At 48.7% G+C, this 24,136-nt stretch overlaps 1 protein-coding gene across 1 annotated transcript; it reads right to left on the bottom strand.

Moving 5' to 3' along the window:
* LOC121465053 (arachidonate 5-lipoxygenase activating protein) lies at positions 1-22,577 on the bottom strand. The gene is made up of 5 exons (XM_041678221.1): positions 22,384-22,577; positions 15,139-15,238; positions 7,609-7,679; positions 2,747-2,828; positions 1-753 (listed from the first exon to the last, which is right to left on the bottom strand). The coding sequence occupies exons 1-5, from the start codon at positions 22,451-22,453 to the stop codon at positions 591-593; spliced, it is 486 nt and encodes a 161-aa protein (XP_041534155.1). The 5' UTR covers positions 22,454-22,577; the 3' UTR covers positions 1-590.
* Between the last annotated feature and the right edge of the window lie 1,559 nt (positions 22,578-24,136).

Below are 24,136 nucleotides of genomic sequence, written 5' to 3'. Positions count from 1 at the left end.
TTATTTATTCATTTGTTCAACCAACATTCGGTGGCACTTATGACAGGCCTGACATCATTTTCAATTCTTACAAAGCATTCTAAACTGCATGATATAGTAAATGTTGGGCATGATGCAAGTGACCTAAGATGCCAACCTAGTCCAAGTATGAAGTAGGGGAAGATGCTTGGTCAATAAAAGACTCTTAAAGACATCAGTTTCCATAATATGGATATTGCGATTTTAATTATCATCATCTAGGCTATAGAAATACTTGTAGCAAATACAGAAATACCACCCCCAAACTGAGCCATGAGCCAAAATCGCATCTATGCCTTTTATTGTCACACAAGACACCTTCAGAGAGCAGGATAAGCCAAGAGTAGTGCAGGATGGAGCGAGACAATAAATCCTGGGCCACTGCCACGTTCAAGGGGCGGAGCTGACACAAAATAATTTTCTTCCCGGAAAAGCAAGGTTAACTGATGCTGAGGAGCCCAGAGAGGCACTAGATTTACAGCATTGTACAGCCAAGGAGCAGAACCCTTCACGGGGCTGAGTTATGATGCCTCACTATTGATCAGGTGATCGCCCCACTCCGTATCCAGCAATCAGGGGATGAGAAGCAGCGGGGAGATGGTCGTGGTTACAGTTCTTATGTAGCTCGCAAAGTCGCTTCCGAAGAAGAAGATGAGGTAATGGTTGAGTACTCCGGCAAGAGACATGAGAAACAGGAACAAGATGATTCGCTTGCCGAATATGTAGCCAGGGGTGCTGCGGAAGAAGGCAAAACGGTGGTAGACCCAGCACAAATGACCCCTATCTTACCCCCCAAATATTGCTGCTTCCAGACACACGGAGTTTAAATTATAACTCATTGACTCAGTACTGCTCCGTTTACACTCTTCCTTCATAGCAATAGTGGAAGCGCCTTTGCTATTAACCGTTGAGCAGGTTTCAAAGCCAGGCGAAGGAGCCTGTCATTGTTAGGGCTCAGTGGCATGAGCTTCCCTGAGTTCTTTTAGTGTCCTCAACTCCAGATCCCCGATGACAGGATGCTGACAGGTCCTAACAGCGGACAGACCATCTGACTGAAGCTTGGGAGCATTATGATTCGTTAACCGCCCCTGCAGGGTGGTCCCTATCAGGAGTGCCTACAAGACTCATGCTAGAGGCTGCATGGCATGGAGACTGTGTTAGGGGAGATGCTTTAAATAAGCCAATGAAGGTCCTTCAACCTACCCTCCTGAGACTGCCTGGGGAGAAATGAGGTTTGCACGAATGAGAGCTAAGCACCCAGCGATGGAAAAACGGTTCTTACATTCCAGGGGAGTGAGAGAAAGAAACATTTTTGCTTTCCTCCCCCTCTCCTTCCCTCCCCTCTTTCCCTATCCCCTCCTTGCCTCTCTTCTCCTTCCTAAACATCTTTGGCAGAAAATCAGCTGGGGATAGGAGGCAATTCCTCATGAGAAGTAGCTGTCTAATGGTATGTCCTCTGCCCCTGTCCGAGACCCTGGCTTGCCATCTGAGTGGGGATGGCATGTCTGGAAGACTGGTGAAATGATTTGTTAAGATCATCAGGAAAGAACCAGCCAAGGGCTCGGGACAATCAGCACGCAAGACAGAGCAAAGTCAACTCAGCCGGACAGGTGTGTTCCCGCTACCACCAAGGGAGTGCAGTTCCGTACCAGAAACTTCAGCTGAAAGGAACCCCAGAGCCTCTCAACAAGTGTTTGAAAGTTGCTCTGCAGTTGGGTACCAGCCTTTGCCACCCTGGGACTAAGAGCATAGGCATCTGCAGGGAGCTTGTGGAAAGCTGAACCTCCCTGGTCCTTCTCAAACCAGCATGCAGACCCTGCATTCCAACAAGCTCCCTGTGCGACCCACAGACAACAGAAGTTGAGAAGCCCAACTTGCTGGCTCTTACTGCTTGGGTAGGAAATGTAGGAAAGGCCCACGTGTGGACGGGTCTCCAGTTGGTGGCACTATTAACAAATAATTGGAGTATGAGGGCACCCGCCTCATCAGTTCACAGCTGGATGGGCTTTGGGGAAGTGGCGTGCAATCAGAGGATGTAGGTCACTAGAACCCTCTCTTAAATTCTTCAGCGTTGATTGATTGGTGTGCATGCCACAGTACCCACACTGTCAAGACAATTTGCAGGAGTCCTTTCTGCCCATCGTGAGAATTCCAGGGAGGAATCGGGCAGTCGGGAGTTGGGAGTGACATGGCCAAAGGGCAGAAAGTGCTGAGGAGGGCTGGGCGTGATTCATCTATGAACAGCGCAATGGGGTGATCTGGAGCCTCTGACTTGTCTATCCCTACATCTGTGTTCCCACGGGGCCCCGGGTTATCACTCAAGAGACGCTGTGGGAAGGTGCAAACTTTAGGTCTCGTTTCTCTTGACAAACGATGAGATGATTAACTCAAAAGAGGCCTAGGAAGTCAGACTTTAAAAGTCATTGCTGCCCCAGATTCCACCACAGAGAACAGCTGGTATGCGGTTGCAAGCAATGCACAGCCCAGCATGCTAAAATACCCCTGTGAGCCGAGGCTGTGCAAAGGGAAAAATGAATGGAGAAACTCGGCAACTCCCCAGCTGTGTTTTCAGAGCCCTTAAAGCTGGGGTGAGGGCGCGGGTTCCCTAGCCTGTCCTCCCTTCGTCCAAGGAGAGCCTGTTGAGCTTTGGGAGGCAGAGTGCACTTTGGCAGTAATAGCCTCCTACTGGAAAAGCACAGATCAAGTTCTTCGGCACCCTGAGACCTACCTCTGAGTTCTTTCTCCCAGGTAGCCGACAAAGTACTTTTGCCTCACAAGCAAATACATCAGTCCCGCGAAGGCAGCTGGAACTAAAGTAGAAAAATGACAACACACATGTCAGTTTTGGCCTCCCAAAACCATTGTTCAGATAGCAGGAACGGCAGCCAAGCAATTAGCGTTTGATGGCAAAATCCATCAGAGACCCCCAGTTCTGAAAGTGGAGACTAGCACACTGACTCGGTTTGGGTTTCTGTGGCTGCACTAAAACATTCTAGCCAAAAGCAACTTGGAGAAGAAAGGGTTTATTTCAGCGTATAGCTCCACATCACCATCCATCATCGACAGAAGTCGGGGCAGAAACTCAAGGCAGGAACCTGGAGGCAGGGGTTGGCACATAGGTCATGGAGGACCAGTACTTACTGGCTTGCTCCTCATGGCTTGTTCAACCTACACTCCAGGACGACCTGCCTGGCTGGTGGCACCACTGTGTGGGATGGAGCCTCCTCCATCAATGGTTAACCAAGTTACTACTCCACGGGCTTGCTTACAGGCCAATCTTATGGAGACATTTTCTCATTTAAGTTCCTTCTTCCTAGATAGGTCTAGGTTTGTGTCAAGCTGACACAAAACAGTCAGCATACATACACTTCAAATGGAGCCCAAGGGCTGGGTGCATGTCAAGCGCCGAAACGATTGATTACCTTGCACCAGCTCTATGGCAGGCTACACAAAGTCCTCACTTAAGAACCATCTGATGCAAACATGTCTATCCCTAGATATGGGAAGTTGGACTCAGGCAGCGGGGGCCGGTGGCGGGGGGGGGGGGGGCTTGTGTAAGGCCATCAGCTGGGCAGGAAGGCAGGGAAGGGTTACATCGGGAACCAAAGCCCCAGTTCTGAGACTGGCTCCCTGGTGAGGATACTCTGTGCCTCTGGGGTTCCTGGCACACAAAGCAGGTTTCTCTGGCCTCTAGGGGAGATTTCTTTGCATTCCCACATCTGGGGAAACAGCTGCAGACAGCACTCCTGTCAACCCCATAAAATCCTAAATTTAGGGTTGGGAGTGGAAAACACCAGTTCCCTATGAGGAGGATGATCTAGAACAGGGGTTTAACTGGTCCTAGGTCACAGCTGTCCTGCTATGTGTGGACAAGGACTGGCCACAGCTGTCCTACTGTGTGAGGACAAGGACTGGCCACAGCTGTCCTGCTGTGTGAGGACAAGGACTGGTCACAGCTGTCCTACTATGTGAGGACAAGGACTGGTCACAGCTGTCCTACTATGTGAGGACAAGGACCGGTCACAGCTGTCCTACTATGTGAGGACAAGGACCAGTCACAGCTGTCCTGCTATGTGTGGACAAGGACTGGCCACAGCTGTCCTACTATGTGAGGACAAAGACCGGTCATAGCTGTCCGGCTGTGTGAGGACAAGGACTGGTCACAGCTGTCCTACTATGTGAGGACAAGGACTGGCCACAACCTTTCCATCTTTTAAGAAGAGCATGGGAGAGGAGTTCCATCTGGACGGAACCTTCATCTGGCGATGGATGGAGATAAGAGACAGAGACCCACACTGGAGCACTGGACTGAACTCCCAGTGTCCCAATGAGGAGCAGAAGGAGGGAGAACATGAGCAAAGAAGTCAGGACCACAAGGGGTGCACCCACCCACGGAGACAGTGGGGCTGATCTATTGGAAGCTCACCAAGGCCAGCTGGACTGTGACTGAAAAAGCATGGGATAAAACCGGACTCTCTGAATATGGCGGACAATGAGGGCTGCTGAGAAGCCAAGGACAATGGCACTGGGTTCTGATCCTACTTCATGTTCTGGCTTTGTGGGAGCCTAGCCTGTTTGGATGTTCACCTTCCTAGACCAGGATGGAGGGGGGAGGAATTTGGACTTTCCACAGGGCAGGGAACCCTGACTGCTCTTCAGACTGGAGAGGGAGGGGGAGAGGAGTGGGGGGAGGGGGAGAGGAGTGGGAGGAGGAGAAGGGAAATGGGAGGCAGGGAGGAGGCAGAAATTTTTTTTCAATAAAAAAAAAAGAAGAGTGTGGGAGTAGATAGGACTGTGTGACGACAAACACCTGAAAGTCTCCAGCACTATGCAAACACCAAAGCAGCTCCATTAATGAGAACCTCGCTCGAGTCAGTGCTTCTGGCTCCAAGGCCACCTGCTGGGTGAGAGAGTGTTCCTGTGTCTATTTTGCAGCAGAAGAGATCTAAGCAAAGACAGAGAAAGTTCACAAGGACACTCATTGTTCCCTGATCACCTCTGTCTTTGGTGGAGTGCCTGGAACATATAGGCTATCAATAATGTTTATCAAATGAATGTTATCTTGAAGTCCAGCAAGTGTCATGAAGTGACTCCAATTTCTGGGTCTCTCTGGTTCCAAAACCTTATCACTGCCCAGCAGCAGCGGTAACACTTATGGGGCTTCTACTGTTAGTTTTAACCATACAGAAGAAATGTTTTTGAAAATTTTTAGTATTTATTTTTATTTTGCCTTCATGTATGTATATGCACCATGTGCATGCAGTACCCACAGAGGCCAGAAGAGGGAGACAGATCCTCTGGGACTGAAGTTACAGATTGGTGTGAACTGCCATGTGGATGTTAGGAGTAGAATTTGAGTCATACACAGAACTTAAAATAAAATTAACCATTTTTTTTTTTTTTGGTTTTTCGAGACAGGGTTTCTCTGTGGTTTTGGAACCTGTCCTGGAACTAGCTCTTGTAGACCAGGCTGGTCTCGAACTCACAGAGATCCGCCTGCCTCTGCCTCCCGAGTGCTGGGATTAAAGGCATGCGCCACCACCGCCCGGCAAAATTAACCATTTTTAAATGATCTAAAAATAAAGTGGGGAGAGAAAAACAAACTTTGGGGCCTGTTCTAATTTTTAAGTCATAAGACTATCACAATTAATTATGTCACAATTAATGATTTGTTTTGTATAAAGTTTTCTCATTTGGACAACTCTATTCTGACTTTTGTTGACCCATTTCTCCTCCAGTTGGAATTCACCTGAACATAAACTAATAGCCCACAGGTATGGGAAGGGTTCATATCTCCTGCCTTATGCAGAGAATCGCAAAGACCTTCCAAGGGGAACGTGGGTGTGAACCACAAAACAGGTACAAATCTAGGCTCTAAAACTATAAAATTAAGTAAGCGACTTGTCCATCTGGCTCTTGGGAGAATCTTCAGGCTGAGAGGTCTGGAACACAATAATCTCTGGGTTTCCTCTCAGCTGAACAATTTACATAATCTCTGTGCTCATAAAAAAATGGCAATGGTCAACTAGTGTTGACTGACGCACTTGAGATTGGGCAAGGTGGAGGCTCATCATGAAGAGATACTCCAGACTCCCTTTGTATACGCCTCACGAAAGAGGTGGCAACAGATTTATCTAACATCATTCAGACCCCACAAGACTCATCGCTCCTCACATGGGCTTTCTTTGGCTTGGTTTTTCAATGCCAGAGACATTTTCGTAATCTCACTTGAGCAGCAAATGGGAAATAAATGACGAGCTGCTGAGAGCCTTCAAGGTGCTGAGGGAGACCACATGACGTCACTTCGGTGGTTTCTATAGCCCGTAGGGGTGAGTCTCGCTCTTGGCGATAACATATCCACCCACCTATTTACCTTTTTAACTTTTAAAATGATTTGTTTTTATTGCTGTTTTAATTGTATGTATGTATGTGTGTGTGTGTGTCTTCGTGTGGGTATGTGTATGCAGTACCCTTGGAGGTCAGAAGAGGGCATCAGATCCCCCTAGAGTCACAAGCAGTTGTGAGCTGCCTAGAGTAGGTGCTGGGAACTGACCTCTGGTCCTCTGCACGTGCAGCAAATGCTCCTAATCTCCAAGCCACCTCTCCAGACCCCATCCAACTACTCTTTAACTGTCCTTTTGCATATTATTAATTTGCATATATCCAGGACAAAGCTAGCATAGAATAAATGTTTGAAGTGTGTTTACAATGTGAATTAGTACAGTAAAAGAATGCTTAGAGAAACTCCAGACGCTAGAAATAAAAGACCCAGGCTCTAATCCTGCTTATGAGGCTCACCAGCTGAAGAACCCTGAACTTTGGTCCCTAAAGTGTCCTTAAGGGTGGCAGGGAAACTAATATCCACTGGATGTGCTTTTTAGACCAGCAGAAGATGATAAAAATCCCATGGTTCTTCAAATGATTGCTTCTGGACTTTCTCTATGGGCCCTGCTGGACCACCGAAGCGGCTCCAACCGCACTGTGCCAACCAACCACCAGGCAAATGCCAGTCTCGGCCAAGGCCTTCTGGTGTTCGGTCTCCAAAGAGAACCAAGAGCATATGATTCTGGTTTTCATTTCGCTGCAGAGCACCTCAGGGAGTCAATCCGTCCTTCAGATTCGTTGAAATCAAGACTGTGTGCAGCCGATCACCCAGGTTCGGCTGGGATCCAGCCCAAGCTCTGTAGATGCATGCCCGAGGAAGGGCCAGCGTGCTGGGAGCTTATTAACAGAAGAGCCAGCAGCGGCAGTCCCAAAATAGATCCCTCTGGCGCTCTCATTTACAATGCCCTTGTATCTGAGCTAACACTGCTTACGGATTCTGAGTCACATTTAGCCTTAAACCACCCTTGTCAGCGCTGCGCTTTCAGCCAGCCACCAGGGAGCAAGCATTAGCAATGCATTACCACGCCACACTGCGCCTGCACCGAGCATGCCCGAACACAACCTCCCCGGGGCTCTCATCTCTCCGGGGCATCCTGGATAAGAGCTGTAGGTCCAGTCAAGGCTATTCAACAAAATGCCTGCTCTCTGAACCCCTGAGGGCTGCACATTATAGAAAGAGAATTCACAAAAGGAAGTCACGGTTACCTTGGCTGCAAAGTAGTCCCGCAGTCCAGAGTACCACGAGGAAAGTGGGGTATGCATCTACGCAGTTCTGGCTGTAGGGCAAACAGGGCAGAAAGAAATCAGAAAATACGTGACTACAATGTGGTCTGAAAATAACCCGAAGACCCCAGTTCAAAATCACCACTGTGCCAGGGTCACCAGCCCCTCTCTTGTCTCACCCTGAGAGGGCAGCCAGCAGCACCACATCCAATATAGATAGTGGTAACAAGTGAGCATGCTCAGAATTCATTAACTGTGCTCTTAGGTGAAACGAGGATCAGACGCTGCCGGCACGTTCCTTTGGCAGGGCTCCGTGGTGGGTGGTGCCTATACACTTCTTAGAATAACAAGTGAGCAATGCAGACATGGTGTGGTCACTGTCTGAATGGGAGAGGCAGCGCGCAATGCCGACCAAGGGGAACCGTGTCCTATAGAAAGCAGCAGGCCAAGTGGGAAAACAGATCCTCAAAGGGTTAAAGAAACCAAGGTCCATTCACAAAAGCCCACGAGAGACTTCCGACAGCCCCGGGGGATGCTGCCACTGTGTGCCAGGCACTGTGCTGACGTTTTGCCGTCCATCCTCTCCCTTGTAAGTGTCACACATTGCCTGCACTGCGCCAGATGATTCTGTGGGTTTGCTTTAGCTAGTGTGACACTCGGCCACCAACTCGGTGGCTTCAAATACCACAGATTCCTTGTGTCACCATGGCAGCGGTCAGAGTCCGAGATGAACGTCCCCGAGCCACACATCAAGGTGTGGACAGATTTGCTTTCTCTCAGAAGCTCAAGGGGGTGGGGAACTATTGCCTTAACTCTCCAGACTCTGGGGATCCCCAATATTCCTCGGCTCACGTCCCCTTCCAAAGCCAAGGATGACCAATGAGCCTTTCTAATGGAAAGGGTGTCTCCTCATTTAAAAGATTCCTTTTGTGGGGCTGGAGAGAAGATTCAGGAGCTAACAGTTCCTGATGCTCTTCTGAGCCCAACTCTAGATCCTAGCATTTATCTGCACTGGCTCACAACCACTTGTAACTCCAGCTCCAAGGATGAAACACATTCTTCTGACATCTTTGCGCACCTGAACATACACCTGCACACACACACACACACACGCACACACATGCACAAACAAATCAAATAAGCCTGACTCACATAAGCATGGAAAGATTTTTTTTTTTTCAAAACCAAGCTGCATTTCTCCACATAATGAAAAGACAGCCTCATAGGAATAGGATGAGTTAGGAGCCCGTTATCCTGCCTCCCACAACTACAGTCCAACTCAGAGGAGAAACTAAGGTCCAGAGGTTTCCCAGCTAAGGAGTGGGGGCTGAAGGCCATATCTCACACCTGGCCAGCTTGTCTCCAAACCCTGGAACTCTTTCACTGTGTAAAGAGTAAGTATTCCTGGGTGCAGCTTGCAGTTTCTAAACTAGAGTTTAAAAAATATATATTTGCAGCCGGGTCGTGGTGGAGCACACCTTTAATCCCAGCACTTGGGAGGCAGAGACAGGCGGATCTCTGTGAGTTTGAGGTCAGCCTGGTCTAAAGAGGGAGTTCCAAGACAGGCTCCAAAGATACACAGAGAAACCCTGTCTCGAAAAATAAACAACAACAAAATGCAATAAATATGGAAAAACAACATAACAAAGGTAGGAGAGGTATTCAGGGGGCAACATGGGTGGGCGGAAAGAAAAGGTAACTGGGACTCGGGCTTTGGAGGGACCCTAACGAGCTTCAGCATTGGCTATCTCTCCGGGTTCCGTTTCCTCACCCACAAAACAAAGAGTACAGCAGTAGCTCGGCCCTCTGAGGCTCTAAGTCAGAGGTTCTCATGTGGCCCCCATCCAGAAACATCTGGGGCACCTGAGGACTTATTAGACCCACAAGTGCTTGCGCCGCCTCAGACGCGTGGCACCAGAACTTGGGCGAGGTGCTCAGCAACCCATGCCTTAGCGGGCTTTCCAGGCTTAGCGGGCTTTCCAGGTTCTGTGCGTGGTACAATTTGAGAACAGCAGTCTGGCAGGGTTCAAGTACAAGTGAAAGTCGAAATACAATGTTCAGACTTGTTTTATGTCTCAGAACCACCAAGAAGTCTGCTGGTCTTGTCTGAGTATGGGTACAGTCCACCTATATATTACACAAATTACGTATTGCACGCTGGTCCCCAGAATGCAGTGCTAAAGCTCTGCAGGAGATGGGCCTAGGGTGGTCACTGGAGATGCGCCCTGAAAGGGTTAGCTGGACTCTGTCTCCTCTCTCCCCTTCCCCACTCTTCCTCCATCCCTCTCCCGCTCCCCTCTTTTTCTGACTTAAACTATAAACCCGCAGACTAACACATTCCACTGTGGTCCAAGTTATGCTGTCCCCACCATTGGCTACAGCTCGTGTCAAGGTGACAAAAAGTTAACCAGCACAGGTGGATAATACATCTGGATTAGTCACCCTTCATCTCTATGGTAGAGAGAGCCTAGTGATGTTGGGCTGTCCTTTCCCCACCACAAGGACCTTCGCGTCCCTCTGTGGTCTAAAGAGCCTTTCACTAGGGAAGTTAATGAACGGCGTAGGTGATGGGCCCACGTCTCCTATCCTGGAGACACCTTCAATCCAGGCACAGCACACAGAACAGAACCTTGATGGCCTCAACGGGGTGGGGTGATCTGGATCCACACAAGTTCCACGGGTCTAACGGGCACAGAGCCCCAAAGAGCAGGAAGTTCTTGTGCATGGTCTGTTTGCAGGTTCTCGTTTACTACACAGACAGGCCCGCGGTTGAACTGCAACAGCCCCAGGGTGGCCTCAGTCTTGCTATGCCCATTTATTAGTAGAGCCACAATCCTGCAGCCTCAGGATTGAAAACACATGATCCATCTCCCAGCTCAAGAAAGGCAGAGACAACCTCTTCCAGCTGACTTAAAGCGTACAGCGTCAGCCGGCCGCACCGATTAGCAACAAGGATTGCTCCCTGCTTCGGCCTGATGCGCATATTTGGTCTGTTTCGAAAGAGTGGTTTGGGAGGCGATGCGCATGTCGGTGTGCGTGTGTGTGCACACGTGCATGTGAGCACTTGTGTGTGGAGAGGGCAGAGGTTGGCATCCTGGGTCTCTCATTGAATTTGGAGCTGGTGAGTTAGGCTGACCAAACAGTGAGGTTCAGAAATCTCTGTCTCTGCCTCCCAGCACTGGGTTCCAAGCTTGTGCCACTACACCCAATCCTCTCTCTTTTTTTTCACACAGTTGCTGAGGCTCAAACCCCGGTCCTCAGGCTTGAGTCTTTTCCACAGCCCCTGAAGTAGTCATCTTGGCTAGGGAATAAAAGGAACAGGTTCCCTAATCCCAGGAATCTGTAACCTGGAGAAAACTCTGGATGACTGGAGCAGGCTTTCCGCCGCTCCTGCCTGTGCTTCAGATACCTTCTCCCTACTGAAACACACCCTGTGTGGAGTTGGAAAGTGAAACTTCCCCCCCCCCCAATATTACTGTTACACTTCTTTTCTTTTGGAGGAGCTTTGTATCTTTGCTTTTCTTTTTCTTTTCTTTTCTTTTTTTTCAAAACAGAACTGGTAACCCCATCTTGACGCTCACCCTGAAGGCTGAACAGGGTCTGCTCAAGTGGTCTTGAGGCTGTAAAGCTGAAGCCTCACCCACAATCTGTTTCGTGGAGAGGCCCTGGGCTCTCTTTTCTTTCCTTCCCACCCCCACTCCTCTCAGAAGATAATAAACACTTTAAAATTCTGTTGATTTGCTTGAATTCCATTAAAATAAGGAAGTGCCATGAATAAGAACTAATCGTACTATATACGCCAATCAGGATCCTTATAGATACAGTAGCTTTAAATTACTATCAGCTGCTTGAAAAATGAGCCCGCAGCGGACACCAAGGGATGCTGGGGTATGGTGACATTGGGGTGACATTTCTCAGAAGGTGTTCTGACAGAAAGTGAATGGAAAGGGGAATCTCTGTGGGTAATTACGACACCCCCCCCCTTGGTGAACTAGACTGTCCTTTGCTGCTTCTCCAGCGTCACCACGGAGCACTTGTTCTTTGTGGTAACATTTGCTAATGATTCATGAACTTGGAATCATAGAACATGGTCCAGGAAATGACACATCTCTGGACACCATCTCACCCCCCAGCTACGCTTACCTGCACTCCCAAGGAAGAACCCAAAGCCAGATAACTAGGATTTCCACCCCCCAAGAAGACAGACTTGGACACAGACTCTAACTGTGCTTATGCTCCAAGACCAGCATCCTGTGCCCTGTGCGTGTGGAAGAGTCAAGGTCCGGCCCCTTTTATCTAGAAAACTCTAGCTCAGCACCGCCCTAGTGGTCAGATGAGCCGTTAATCATGGGGTCTGACCTGATGGGCTCTACTGATGCTGGCTGGGTCATCTATTAACCCACTGTCCCAGACTCTCCATCTATCTATATCCCTCAACAGTCATAGTTTGTGCTAAAATAACATGTCGATCCATAAACATCATTTGTCTTTCAGTTTATTTTTCTTTGTAGCCAAGATCTTGAAATATTCATGATCCTATACTCATCAACAAAAATCTGGATCTTATCAGGAACATGGTGGTGCATGCCAAGGGAGGCAGAGGCAGGCAGATCTCTGTGAGTTTGAGACCATCCTGGTCTACAGAGCGAGTTCCAGGACAGCCAGGGCTACACAGAGAAACCCTGCCTCAAAAAAAAAAAAAAAATGAGTCTTACAGCTTATGACAGATATGTTTGTGTATAAGTTGTATACAGCTTATAGTATAATATACTGTGTGTAGAGATATGTGTGTGTGTATATGTATATATGTATAGTGTACTGCTGTCATTCTGTGTATTAACAACAGGAACAGTTTCACATCCTAAATTTTAGACAGCAAGATTAAATGCATACTCTTGGGAGAGAGAGATGGCTCAGGGGTTAAGAGCACTGGCTGTTTTTGCAAAGGACCTAGGTTTGGTTCCCAGCACCCACAAGAAGCTTACAGCCATCTGTATTTCCATTTCCAGTGATCTAATGCCCTCTCCTGGTCCCCATGGGCACTGCACACACATGGTGTACATACATACATGCAGGCAAAGCACTCACACACATAAAAATTACTGACTCTTTAAATACATCCTCTTGTGTTCTTCTACCTATTCTCAGTGCTTCTGGAGGGCCCTGGAGAAGAGGCTGCTGCTTGTGTGGTCATCTATGTATCATCCTCTCCTTCCTGGCGGTCTCCTGGCACAGCCAAACAGCCAGGGTACCCCTGGGCTTTGCAGGGTTCTGTTGAACAGACCTCCAGTCCCTTATGCAACCTACGCATGCCTGCACAAATACTTGTTGGCCAAGTGAGGAAGTGGCCTTTGTAACAGAACCACAAAAGTGCCTGAGCAACCCCTACCTTCTAGAAAGTTCTTCTGCCCGATCTTTACTTCCTACCACTCCACACAACTTCCCTGTCTGGTTATTCTCCTCCACCTCTCAAGAAGGCTGGGTGGCAAAGACCTGGATTTTGAAAACTAGGCTGCAGGGTCTTCATGGTTGGGTCCCCAAACAGCGATCACTCGATACTCTCCTTGCACATACCCTCTCTTTGGAGCCTCCATGCACTCACAGAACTTCTAAGCCACTCTCCCCCACCAGGCAGCTCAACTACCAGGGTACTTGTGCAACCTGGAAGCCGGCAGCTAGAGGCTCCGGGTGTAAGCCCACTGGACTCATAGAAAACAAAGCTATTTCTCTACCAGGGGGAAGCGGCAGAAACGAGATGGCTAAAGCCCGGCATGATGGTACATGCCTGGAATCCCAGTACTGGGCAGGGCACAGGCAGGAGGACCACATATTACACATTCGAAGCTAGCCTTGGTTAGACAGTGAGATGTCTGTCAAAAACAAACAAACAGATAAATAAAAGACTCAAGACTGCCCAGGATGCTCCATTCCTTGTGCATCACCAGCATGGTGAGAACTTAACTTCTGAGAACGTGCAGGGCCACTCCATTGTGGCTTCTCACTGGAGGACTGAGGAGTCTGTAAAAACTCGGTGTCATTGTGAGACTAATTATCAGTGCAGAAAGAGACACAGCTCATCCCCACTGCTAGAGGCTGTGGTTTCCTTTGAGCAATTTTGCCTCCACCCCTGATGAGAGATACCTTTACATCACCCATACGTTACATTTCTGGGGCCCTTTGGTGTTACCCCCACAGAAAACGGTGCAGAAACATCTATTCCAAGCTACATGTTCTCTCGGCTCTCCTTCAAGTGGGTCTGAAAAGCCTTTTAACCCGCGTCTTTTAATGCCTTAAAGTGACACTGAAGATTAACGAAGCCTAAGTCTAAATGGTAACAAAGAAATCTCCCTGTGGCTACTTGAGCAAAGGATTTCCTTGGCTGGCAGGAGTGTCTGCTGTGGAGGGATGGGAAGCAAGCATCTAGAAGAGCCCTCTGGGGACTCCTGAAGTAACTATGAGCGCTCACAAGGCATGCACCAAGTCAGACACTTAAGGGCAAAGGGAGTCAGGGCTGGGAAGTAACAATGGAGAACCCCCACCCCGTTATTACACACACCCACCTATACTTCACAGAAAGACTGAATGATATCTACATGAGAGAAGATGCATTCATTCCTGAGGTCTGTCTCATCCTCACCCCCAAAATCAGTTTAGCTCACAAGAAGCCAATGCTATCTGAGTGGGAGCCCCCACCAAGCTGCTCACACAGGTCCAGCAGGGGCCCTGTATAGAACTTCCTGACCTTCCTACAGAGTCCCTGGCTTTGACCCTACTTTTGGATGCCGTGAATTTCCCTTGAAAGTACCTTTGGAAGAATCAATGTCACCCCTAGTGTTGGAGCTGACACCCCTCCCAAAGTAGCCCAATATGAAAGCAGAGAGCCTGCCCTTCTGGTGCCAGCATGCCTGGCTGACCCTGTTTAAATAGATTTTGCATAAAGGAAGATCATGTTTGAGTAATGTCTTCTCAGGTTTGTGAGCAAAATAGAACCCCACAAACCTTTTGCCAGGGCCATTCAGGAGTCTCCCAACGGCTTTTCTAGTCAAAAGGCAAGGCAAGAGGGCAGGGGAATGTATTACTCAGGGCCTCCATCTTTCTGTCCTCATGGTGATTGCTCAAGAGGACCTCATGTTATGAAAGTCACTGATGTCACCTCCAGACTGCCTCTGGACAAGGCCGGGGAGGTGCGAGGGAGGCACTTCTGGAGCTGTTGTGAGTTACAGCTGGTTTGATCTGAAGAATTTCAACACCCACAGGAAACTGGTCCCTGGGTGTTTCTGGATCATCGAGCTCATAGCTCCCCTCCCCCTGCCCACTTCCTTCCTCTAAGGCTGGTACTCAGCAAGACAAGGAAGGGCACCTAGAAGTCTTCCAAGGGGAAGTCAGCCTTCCCAGAAGCCTGCCTCCTGGACACTCTGAAGGTTGACAGAGGCAGATGCGCCCGGAGGACAGTCTCATTCCCTCATGCCCACGTCCCCATTATTAGTCAGCACCATCAGAGTTTGAACTCACTTGGCAGTGTAGACCCTCTCAAAGGCCAGAGTCCCCGTCCTCTGGAAACTCCTCCCGTTCTGCGTCTTGCTTTCATGCTCCACCTTGTGGGCGAAGAACGCTGCCAGGGGAAAGATTAGGATTTGGTTCATAATAGGCACATTCAGGAGTCTGTTCTTTAACTGTTGTCTGAAAACATAAAAGGCTTCCTGGATTTGGTGTCCCAACAGGCCTCCATGTCCTCCCCACCACAAATGTCACTTAGCGAAAATGTCTTCAGCATTGGTCCCCTCATTAAGGCATTGGTGCTGGGACAAGGCAGTAAGCAAGGCACAGCCTTGTCTTAAGAAACTCCCAGCTGGGCCGGGCGGTGGTGGCGCACGCCTTTAATCCCAGCACTCGGGAGGCAGAGGCAGGCGGATCTCTGTGAGTTCGAGACCAGCCTGGTCTACAAGAGCTAGTTCCAGGACAGGCTCCAAAACCACAGAGAAACCCTGTCTCGAAAAACCAAAAAAAAAAAAAAAGAAACTCCCAGCTGAAAGATATTAACAACCAAGAAACGCAGAAATGACTCTACAGAATGGCTTGGAAGGGTCAAGTCCACTAGCTTAATTCATTGGCCAGGTCACAGAATGTCTAGAGAAAATGATACGTAAGATAAAATCTGAAGAATAGGCAGGAATTTGTCAAGAGGCTGCAAGGCGCAGGGGATACAAGAGGAATCAATCTTGTGCTCATGTGAAGATACCTATGCAAAGGCTAGAGGCAAGAACCATGTTTCTGTGGTTCAGTAGGTCCAGCTCAGGTTAGGGGATGGGGATCGGGACCCAGGAGAACTACAAATGAGCCTACAGAATGATTATTTTACAAAGGACCATTTCCCAATTATATAGGCTACTCTAATGGTTTATGTGTAGGGTTTTCCCCTGCATGTTTGTATGTGCACCACATGTGTGCTGCATCCGTGGGGCCAGAATAGGGCATCTGATCCCTGAAACCGAAGTTAGAGATGGTTGTGAGCCACTACGTGGGTCCTGGGAATTGAGCTAGGAGCCTCTACAATAGCAGCCAGTGCTCTTAACTGCAGAGCCATTTCTCCAACTCCAGTGAGTGATTGTTTTAATGACTTATCTGTTGTCTGCTACCACGAACCAGATGGTTAGCTGAAAACAAAACAGACCGAGATCCTTATCCCAAGGAGCTCATGTTTTATAGACAATAGCAGAAGGGGAGCCAGGGAGCCAGTAAACAAAACCTCTAGGATACAAGTGTCTGGTGTATAAAACTATGGACAAAGGAGGTGGAAGTAGCTTGGGTGGGGTGCAGCCCAGTGGAAGAGCACTTGCCTGCACCTGACAGTCTCTGGGTTCTACTCCAGCATGGGGGAAAAAAAGAGGCACTGAAGTTGAAGTTTGATCAGTAGAGTTTGTTAAAGACCTGGGTTTCATCCCCGGCATCACATAAAGCCAAGCATGGTGGCAGACACCTCTAATCCTAGCACTCGGGTGGTAAAAGCAGGAACATTCGGGGTCTGGGGTCAACCTCAGTTATACAGTAAGTTTGAGGTCAGCCTGAGATACTGAGATACATGAGAAGGGGGGTTGAAAGAGATTAGTACAAGGCCGCAGACATGCATAGCATAGGACTCCCAAAGTGAGGCTCAAGAAGGCAGCTCCGGAGCTGAGACTCAGAGAAGTGAAGTATCTAGAAATGTCCATTGAGTTTAGAGAAACTGCTGGGTCCTGGTGTGTGAACGGAGGCTGCTCTTTCATTCCTGGCCGCCCAGGCCCGAATAATCACACAGAAACTATACACTGCTTGGCCAATGACTCAGGCATATTTATAGCTAGCTCTTACATCTTACATCTTCAATTTCTATTAATTTCTGTTTCTATTAATCTTTGTATCACCACAAGGCTGTGGCCTATCAGGAAAGGTTCTGGGCATCTGTCTCCTTCAGGAGTTACATAGCGTCTCTCTGACTCCACCTACTTTCTCTATATATCTCTTCCAGCCTGGTTATAGTCTGCCCTGCTATAGGCTGAAGCAGCTTCTCTATTAACCAATGGTAATAAAACATATTCAAAGCACACAGAGGGGAATCCCACATCACTGGTGAGAGCTGTGTGATGAGAACAAAGAGCGACTTTTGGGTTTATGCAGAGCAACCGCAGGACCAAAAACGTCTTTGGTGCGTCAGGTGCTTCGAGAAGGCAAACTAAAGATGGGAAGAACTCAAGAGCTGACCAAGGTCATGGCTGTGGTGGTGTAAGAGACAGGCGGGTCCCAGAGGGATGGCGTAGACGGTATGGAATAGAGGTGGTTTCTCCCTCTCTGATTCAGTCTCATATTCACATCTAGGGAGCAGAAAGTGAAGCTGGGCGGCAGTGGCACACGCCTTTAATCCTAACACTTGGGAGGCAGCGGCAGGCGGATCTCTGCGAGTTTGAGACCACCCTGGTCTACAAGAGCTAGTTCCAGGACAGGCTCCAAAGCTACAGAGAGATCAGCCCTCAGGAAGGCTCGGGTTGAGGGCTACTGAACTCCAGCTCAGATGAGGCTCTCCTCCTGCTATCATTGAAGTATAAGTCTCTCTACTCTGAAAGTCTCTACTGACAGAAAGCATAATAGAAAACTGGGTGTCTCCTTTCCAGGACCCAAGATGGCTTCTCTTGCCTCTGAACAGAGAAATGAGCCTGGTATCATGGAACACAAAGGCTCATTCCTCAGTCAGCAGCAGAACTTGGCTACATATCTCTGCCTGCCTCATCCGCTGAAAAGCAAAGCCTTCCTTTTCCCTCAAGAAGAAACCTTTCCTCTGCTGTCTGGCCCACCCATCCACCCCCTCAGGCCTGTTTCTTCACCGTGGTCCTCACTCCTTTACCTCTCAAGATGGCCCTTTCACGTCACCAAAGACACCCACAATTGCAACCAGACTTGAACAAGTCTTTCTCAGTCCACTGTCTATAGATGTCACCCTCTGCATCCTCCTCCTCATTCTCCCTGAGCCCTTGTAACCCTCCAGTAAATTCCAGAAGCCACGCAGGCAAAGACTACTAGTACCCCTTTTCCTGGCTTGTTGTTAAAATTAAACCAATATTTGTGGGTGAGAAGTGCACACCCACAAACGGCCGCAAACAGCTCCTCAGAATTCACCAGAAGGGGGTGCTGACAACCCCTAATGATCAGCTAAATACCCTCAACAACCACCCAGGCGGTCATCACCTTCCGTACTTCTCAAGTGAGGAATGGACAGGGGGAAGGTGGGGGAACGACACAGCAGGGACTCAAATAAACTTCTTAGGGTCACATATAAAAGATCCTGAGATTTCAGCTCATCACCAAGAAAACGGGAGATGGCAAAGTAACAGCCACAGGTCCGCAGAAAAATAGCGTGTATAAGGCTGTTTTAACGGAACTGATGCTGGGGTTACCGGGAGCTGTTTTCTAAGGCAGTGGTTCTCAGCCTTCCCAATGCTGCAGCCCTTTCATGCAGTTCTCCCTACTGTGATGATCTCCCGCAACATAAAATTATTTTGTTGCTACTTTATCACTGTATTTTTGCTACTGTTATAAGCTGTAATGTAAAATATCTGATATGTAGGGTAGCTGATATGCAACCCCTCTGGGGGTCGTGACCCAAGGGCTGAGAACCACTCCTCTCTTCATTTCAGGAAGAACCCCAGGAAGGGAGGAGGTGGCTCTGTGGTGGAGGGGACAGGAGGATGCAAACTCCTCCCACTTTTTCTCATCATTCTGTGGGCTGTGGGAACAACATTCCTGACAAAAGAAGACCTTTGTTTGCTGTCCCCATATCATTTTTCCCAAATAGATTCTCCCCTACTTTGATGCAGATGCTTTCCTAATAAATCCACCCCAAGTTAGAAATCTTTTAAGTGAAAAATACATTTAATACACCCAACTGGCTCAATGCCACAGCTCAGCCTGGACCACCTCACATGCGCTCCAATACTTCTAGAAGTCTGTGGTTGGGCCACAGCTCAGCCTGGACCTCTTCCCATGTGCTCCAATACTTCCAGTTGTCTGTGGTTGGGCCATAGCTCAGCCTGGACCCCTTACATGCGCTCCAATACTTCCAGTTGTCTGTGATTGGGCCACAGCTCAGCCTGGACCACCTCCCATGCGCTCCAATACTTCCAGTTATCTGGGGTTGGGCAGCGTCGTCTAACGCCAAGCTCATCCTGCAATACTGTCACATAAGTCATTGTGACTCCTACTAAAAGTGAGAGGCAGAATGCTTCTGTAGACACTCTTCCTACAACTGGATAAAACTGAAAAGTCAATAATGAAACCATAGTAAACGTCCTAATTCGGATTTCTACTGCTGCAATGAAACACCATGACCAACAAGCAAATTGGGGAGGATAGGGCTTATTTGCCTTACTCTTCCGTTTCACTGTTCATCATCAAAGGAAGTCAGGACGGGAGCTCAGACAGGGCAGGAACCCAGAGACAAGAACTGAGGCAAAGGCCGTGGAGAAGGATGCTGCTTACTGGCTTACTCCTTATGTATGACTTGCTCAGCCTGCTTCCTTATGAACCCAGGACCGCCAGCCCAGGGGCGGCCCCACCCATCAATTGCTAACTAAGGAAATGCCCTACAGGGTTGCCCGCAGCCTGACCTTATGGAAGCATTTTCTCTTTTGAGGTTCCCTCCTATCTGATGGCCCCAGCTTGTGTTGAGTTGACATAAAAGTAGCCAGCACAGTAAGTTAGAGGCAAAATGCATTGGGTTTTTTTGTTTTGTTTTGTTTCTTTTTTTTTTTTTTAGGTTTGCTTTGTGGCAATACTGCTGGCCCCTTGGCAGGAGAGAGCCAAGGCATCTTGACAGCTTTGCTGGAAAAGCAACTGGACCTAGGTGATACATGACTAGGTTTCTCAGCTTGGCCTGTCCTCCTCAATCAGCATTCTGCTGGCTCAAACTGGAAGCCAGCCTTAAGTTCAAACATTTTGATGACTAAAGAGTTTGCAGGCCGAGAGGGAAGTCACTCCAAGCAGGCAGGCTGGGCACTGCCCATCCCCAGATAACCAGAGAATGCGGAATCAAGCCTTTGCACCTCGTTATCAGGGGCAAGAATAGAGTGTTCAACACTTGGTCGCAAAAGTAGAAATTTTTTTTTGACTAACAGGAAGGTTTCCAAATGGTGTTTTGGCAAGGAGGATGAAAAGAGGAGGGGTTTTTTGCATATCTTTTTAGCTCTCTCTTGCGGTTTATAGATAAAGCCCAGCGTTCATTAGAATTGCAAAGAGAGGCTGAACTTAGGACTTAGTGTTGATCTAAGCTCACAGTTACCATCAACATCAGTGCTGTGTCTCAGCTCATTTAAATAATTCTTGTTCCAAACAGGTATCTCCAGGGGTAACAGAAGGTCCTGGAAGATGACTTCAGTCTCATCTGGTCACCCAGGCTCCTAACCCCACGGGAGAACAGATGATCCAAAGCCACTGTGTGGTATCGTCCAGGGCAACAGCATCGCCATTCCCTGGCACCATGATGCTCTGGCTCCACCTTGTTCTGCTGGACTCCTGGGGGATGGGAGAAGGAGGAGCAGTGGTGTGGGGGCTGTAATGGCATCACCTGCGTGTTTGCTTGCCTGACACGAAGGGTCTCCAGTCTAACCAGCAGTCTCTCGCAGCTTCTCCGATTCATTTCTGAACCAAGAGGACAATGGTGGAAATGAACTTGAACTTCCTGTTGAGCCCAGTTCCAACTGCATTGACCGAGGAGAGGACACGGTCGCCTGTGCACCGATCCCTATAAGGCACAGTGTGGGGTACAGAGAGAGATAGAGGGGAGCCCCTACCCAGGGCTGAGCAAACACTGTCCCTGCCTCACTTAGCTGTCTTCATGACAATGGAGGAGCCCTGCTGTCACTGCTCCTGGAAGGCAGCCATGTTTCCTGTCCTGCTGTCAGACCCCCTGGACACGGCCTGGCGCCATGCATGGTCTCTGTAGGTGTCTTAGGTTGGCTGCTTACTCCCCCTGTCAATATTCAGAGCCAAAAGCTCCCTGCATGAGACAGCAGTGGTTTGAGGAAGTAGTGGCCTAAATAAGCCACTTGTTCCCTCTCCAAGTTGCAAGTTGGTCAAGTTTGATGTCGCATGAAGACGATTGTGTCCGACCGCTCCACGCTGTTGCTGCATACAGAAAGCATGTTTACGGTGTGCCAAGCTGTGTCAGCCTCTCCACAATCAAGATGGGGACAGATATGACAACATCCCAAGGAGGATGGTCCTCAGTACTCCAAATTTCAGAGGGTGACAGGATGTGCTCACGAACAGTTACCATGAAGCCTTGGCAGCTGCCAATAGTAACAACACTTTGATTTTCTCTTAAGAGACTGTAAAACTCAAAGGCCCTGGTATCCTGACCTAAAAAAAATGAGCCTGAAAAAGACCCAAAGCAGAACTTTGAGGCAACAGCTCTACATAGCTCTGCCCTTTGCAGATCTGTGCCCTGTTAGGTCTTTAACTCTTAATGGGGTTAATGGCAGTGCTAAGAAAAGGGACTGTTTCCCCAGACAGATAGATAAGAGGTGATAGACAGAAAGACATGATAGACAGATTAGATAGATAGATGATAGATAGATACATACATACATACATACATGCATAGTGTGTGTGTGTGTGTGTGTGTGTGTGTGTGTGTGTGTGTGTGAAAAGCTGTACACTAAAGAGCTGGGATGTAGATGAGGAATAGAGTAATTACCTACTTAGAATATACAAGGCCCTGAGTTCTATCCCTAGTGTCACACACACACACACACACACACACAGTGTGTTTTTGAACATTTCTCCCAAAGAACTTTTCTAAGAACAGAAGTAAAATAATGACAAAGTGCTTCTGGTCTATAGTTCTTAAATCAACCCCCTCACCCCCACACACACAGATGACCTTCGTTGCCCTGCAGATTAACTAGTTCAGCCTAGCATCCAAGTGAATACACACCCCCTGCTTTCTCCCCAGACCCCTTGCCCTCCACCCTTCTGCACGCGTACACTAACTGCAGACACTTGGGTCAAGTTTGTCACCAACCCTTCAGGTTGCTGTCTTTCCTCTGTAAATGTGGCCTGTCGTCAGCACTCAAGCAAAAGAAGGTCCAGGAGGAGAAAAGCCCAAACTCACACAGAAAGGCCTCCGCCCCTACACACTCAGGTCCAGAGAAGCAAGTAGAGATAGATGCATAATATATGTGTACACAGAGCTGTGTGTGCCTGGCTCGCAGCACCCCTGTTGTCCCTTACCGTTCTGGACCACACTGATGAGGGTGACAATGACCAAGAGCACAATGTTGCCCACAGTCTCTTGATCCATCCTTGCTTCAGGCTCTCCAGAGACAACTAGTCTGTCCCCAGCGCTTCAGCCCCACTGTGCAGAAAGGGGAAGTGCCAGCCTGGCTCTGCCTTTCACCAGCAGAGTTTCCAAAGGTCCCAGCACAGTCACTCACTGCCTCTGCTCCTCCCCTCCTCCTCTCTTTCCCCACTTGCTCCTTCTCCTCCTCTTGCTCCTCCCTCTTCTCCTCTTGCTCCTCCCCTTCTCCTCTTGCTCCTCCCTCCCTTCTCTTTTTCCTCTAGCTCTCCCTCCTTCCTTTTGCTCTTCTTCCTCTTGCTCCTTCTCTTCCTCATTTTCCTCCCCCTCCTCCTCTTTTTCCTCTTGCTCTCCCTCCTCCCCTTGCTCCTCCTCCTCCCTCTCTTTTTTCACTCTTTCTTTTCTAATTATTAGTCAACAAAGTGGCAGGAGTGTGGATCAGTGTTACCTTGAAAGAATGCAGAACCAGAGCAGGGAGGTGGTGGGGAGCAAGTGTGTGGCACTTTCTTCAGTATTGCTTATCATGAGCAGCCTCCCTGGGAGCATTCAGCATGGGTTCTGGACCCTGACCAGCAGGAGGTCCCAGGAGCCACCACCATTTCTTGCACTGGCAAAAAGAAAGAAAAAGGGAAGTGAGATTTTAAAAATGAAATAAAATGAGTACAGCACCAAAAAGACCTGTGTCCTGAGTATGTCCTTTCTTCTTGGAATTCCTAGTGGGAAATGCGATTTAACACATTGTAGGGTGCAGAACAGCAGCCGCATAGGCTGGGGTGAATGGATGGGTGGGTGGGTGGGTGGATGGATGGATGAATGGATGGGTAAATGAATGATAACGAAAGAGCTGGTGTCTCATTCCCTGCAATAAAAGGAAAATAGGGGGCTCAGCAGCCAGCTTTGCTGGTAAAGTGATCACCATGCAAACACGAGGGCCTGAGTCTCTCCCCAGCACTGCACAGGTCCAGTGTGGTAGAGCACTCACGACCCAACACTAGGAGAAGAGGAACAGGAGACTCCGTGGGGCTCACTGGGCTGCTCTCTCAGCTCAGTGCTGAGTTCCAGGCAGGGAAAGGTCATGTCTAAAAAATAAAGTGAATGGCACTTGAGGAGCTATGGCCAGGGTTTCCCTCTGCACTCTACAGGCACGCACATGTGAGTACACTCACACACAGAGACACGCACAGAGGAAAAAATGAATAATAGGAATTTATAAATTCAGCTAGAGATTAAAATTAAACCAAGGGACACATCAAGAGCCAGAAACAGGGTTACCAGACAGCCCCCGAGGAGAATGTCTGGACAGGACCGGCAAACACCTGGATTGGCTTTCCCTGAACTTATTTCCAGGCTAATGGGGAAAGTGCAGTTCCCACGGTGACAGGAAGGGTATGAGGGGATTGTGTCCTTCATGACAGAGAAGCCCTACCCGTGGCATCTCAACAATACGGTCACCGAAACAAGAACTAGAGAATGACACTAGCTGGCGTGTCAACCTGCCTGGGAGAGATCTCACAAGACCCCACCTAGAGCTGAATGCAGGCAATTAGTGAGCATGGGAGAATTAAATCTTCCCTGGAGACGAGCCTCTAATTGGTCATCCAATACCAAGTGGTCAGCCTTAATACATATACATACAAGCAACATTGAATTAACTCATCAGGTTATGTTTGTGTATTTATATGCATGTGT

Source organism: Microtus oregoni, unplaced genomic scaffold, assembly GCF_018167655.1.
Source record: "Microtus oregoni isolate MIOR12 unplaced genomic scaffold, Mior012 000029F_ref0000214, whole genome shotgun sequence".
Classification (NCBI taxonomy): Eukaryota; Metazoa; Chordata; class Mammalia; order Rodentia; family Cricetidae; genus Microtus; species Microtus oregoni.
This window is presented reverse-complemented; position numbering and strand designations above follow the sequence as displayed.

What these genes read in the sequence shown, in the direction of transcription:
- LOC121465053 (XM_041678221.1), bottom strand. Translation starts at nt 22,453, where the DNA reads ATGGATCAAGAGACTGTGGGCAACATTGTGCTCTTGGTCATTGTCACC. An exon ending in GGGACTACTTTGCAGCCAAG is followed by an intron (nt 2,829 to 7,608) that starts GTAACCGTGACT and finishes TTTCTACTTTAG; the next exon opens with TTCCAGCTGCCTTCGCGGGA. An exon ending in CTGGGAGAAAGAACTCAGAG is followed by an intron (nt 754 to 2,746) that starts GTAGGTCTCAGG and finishes CTTCTTCCGCAG; the next exon opens with CACCCCTGGCTACATATTCG.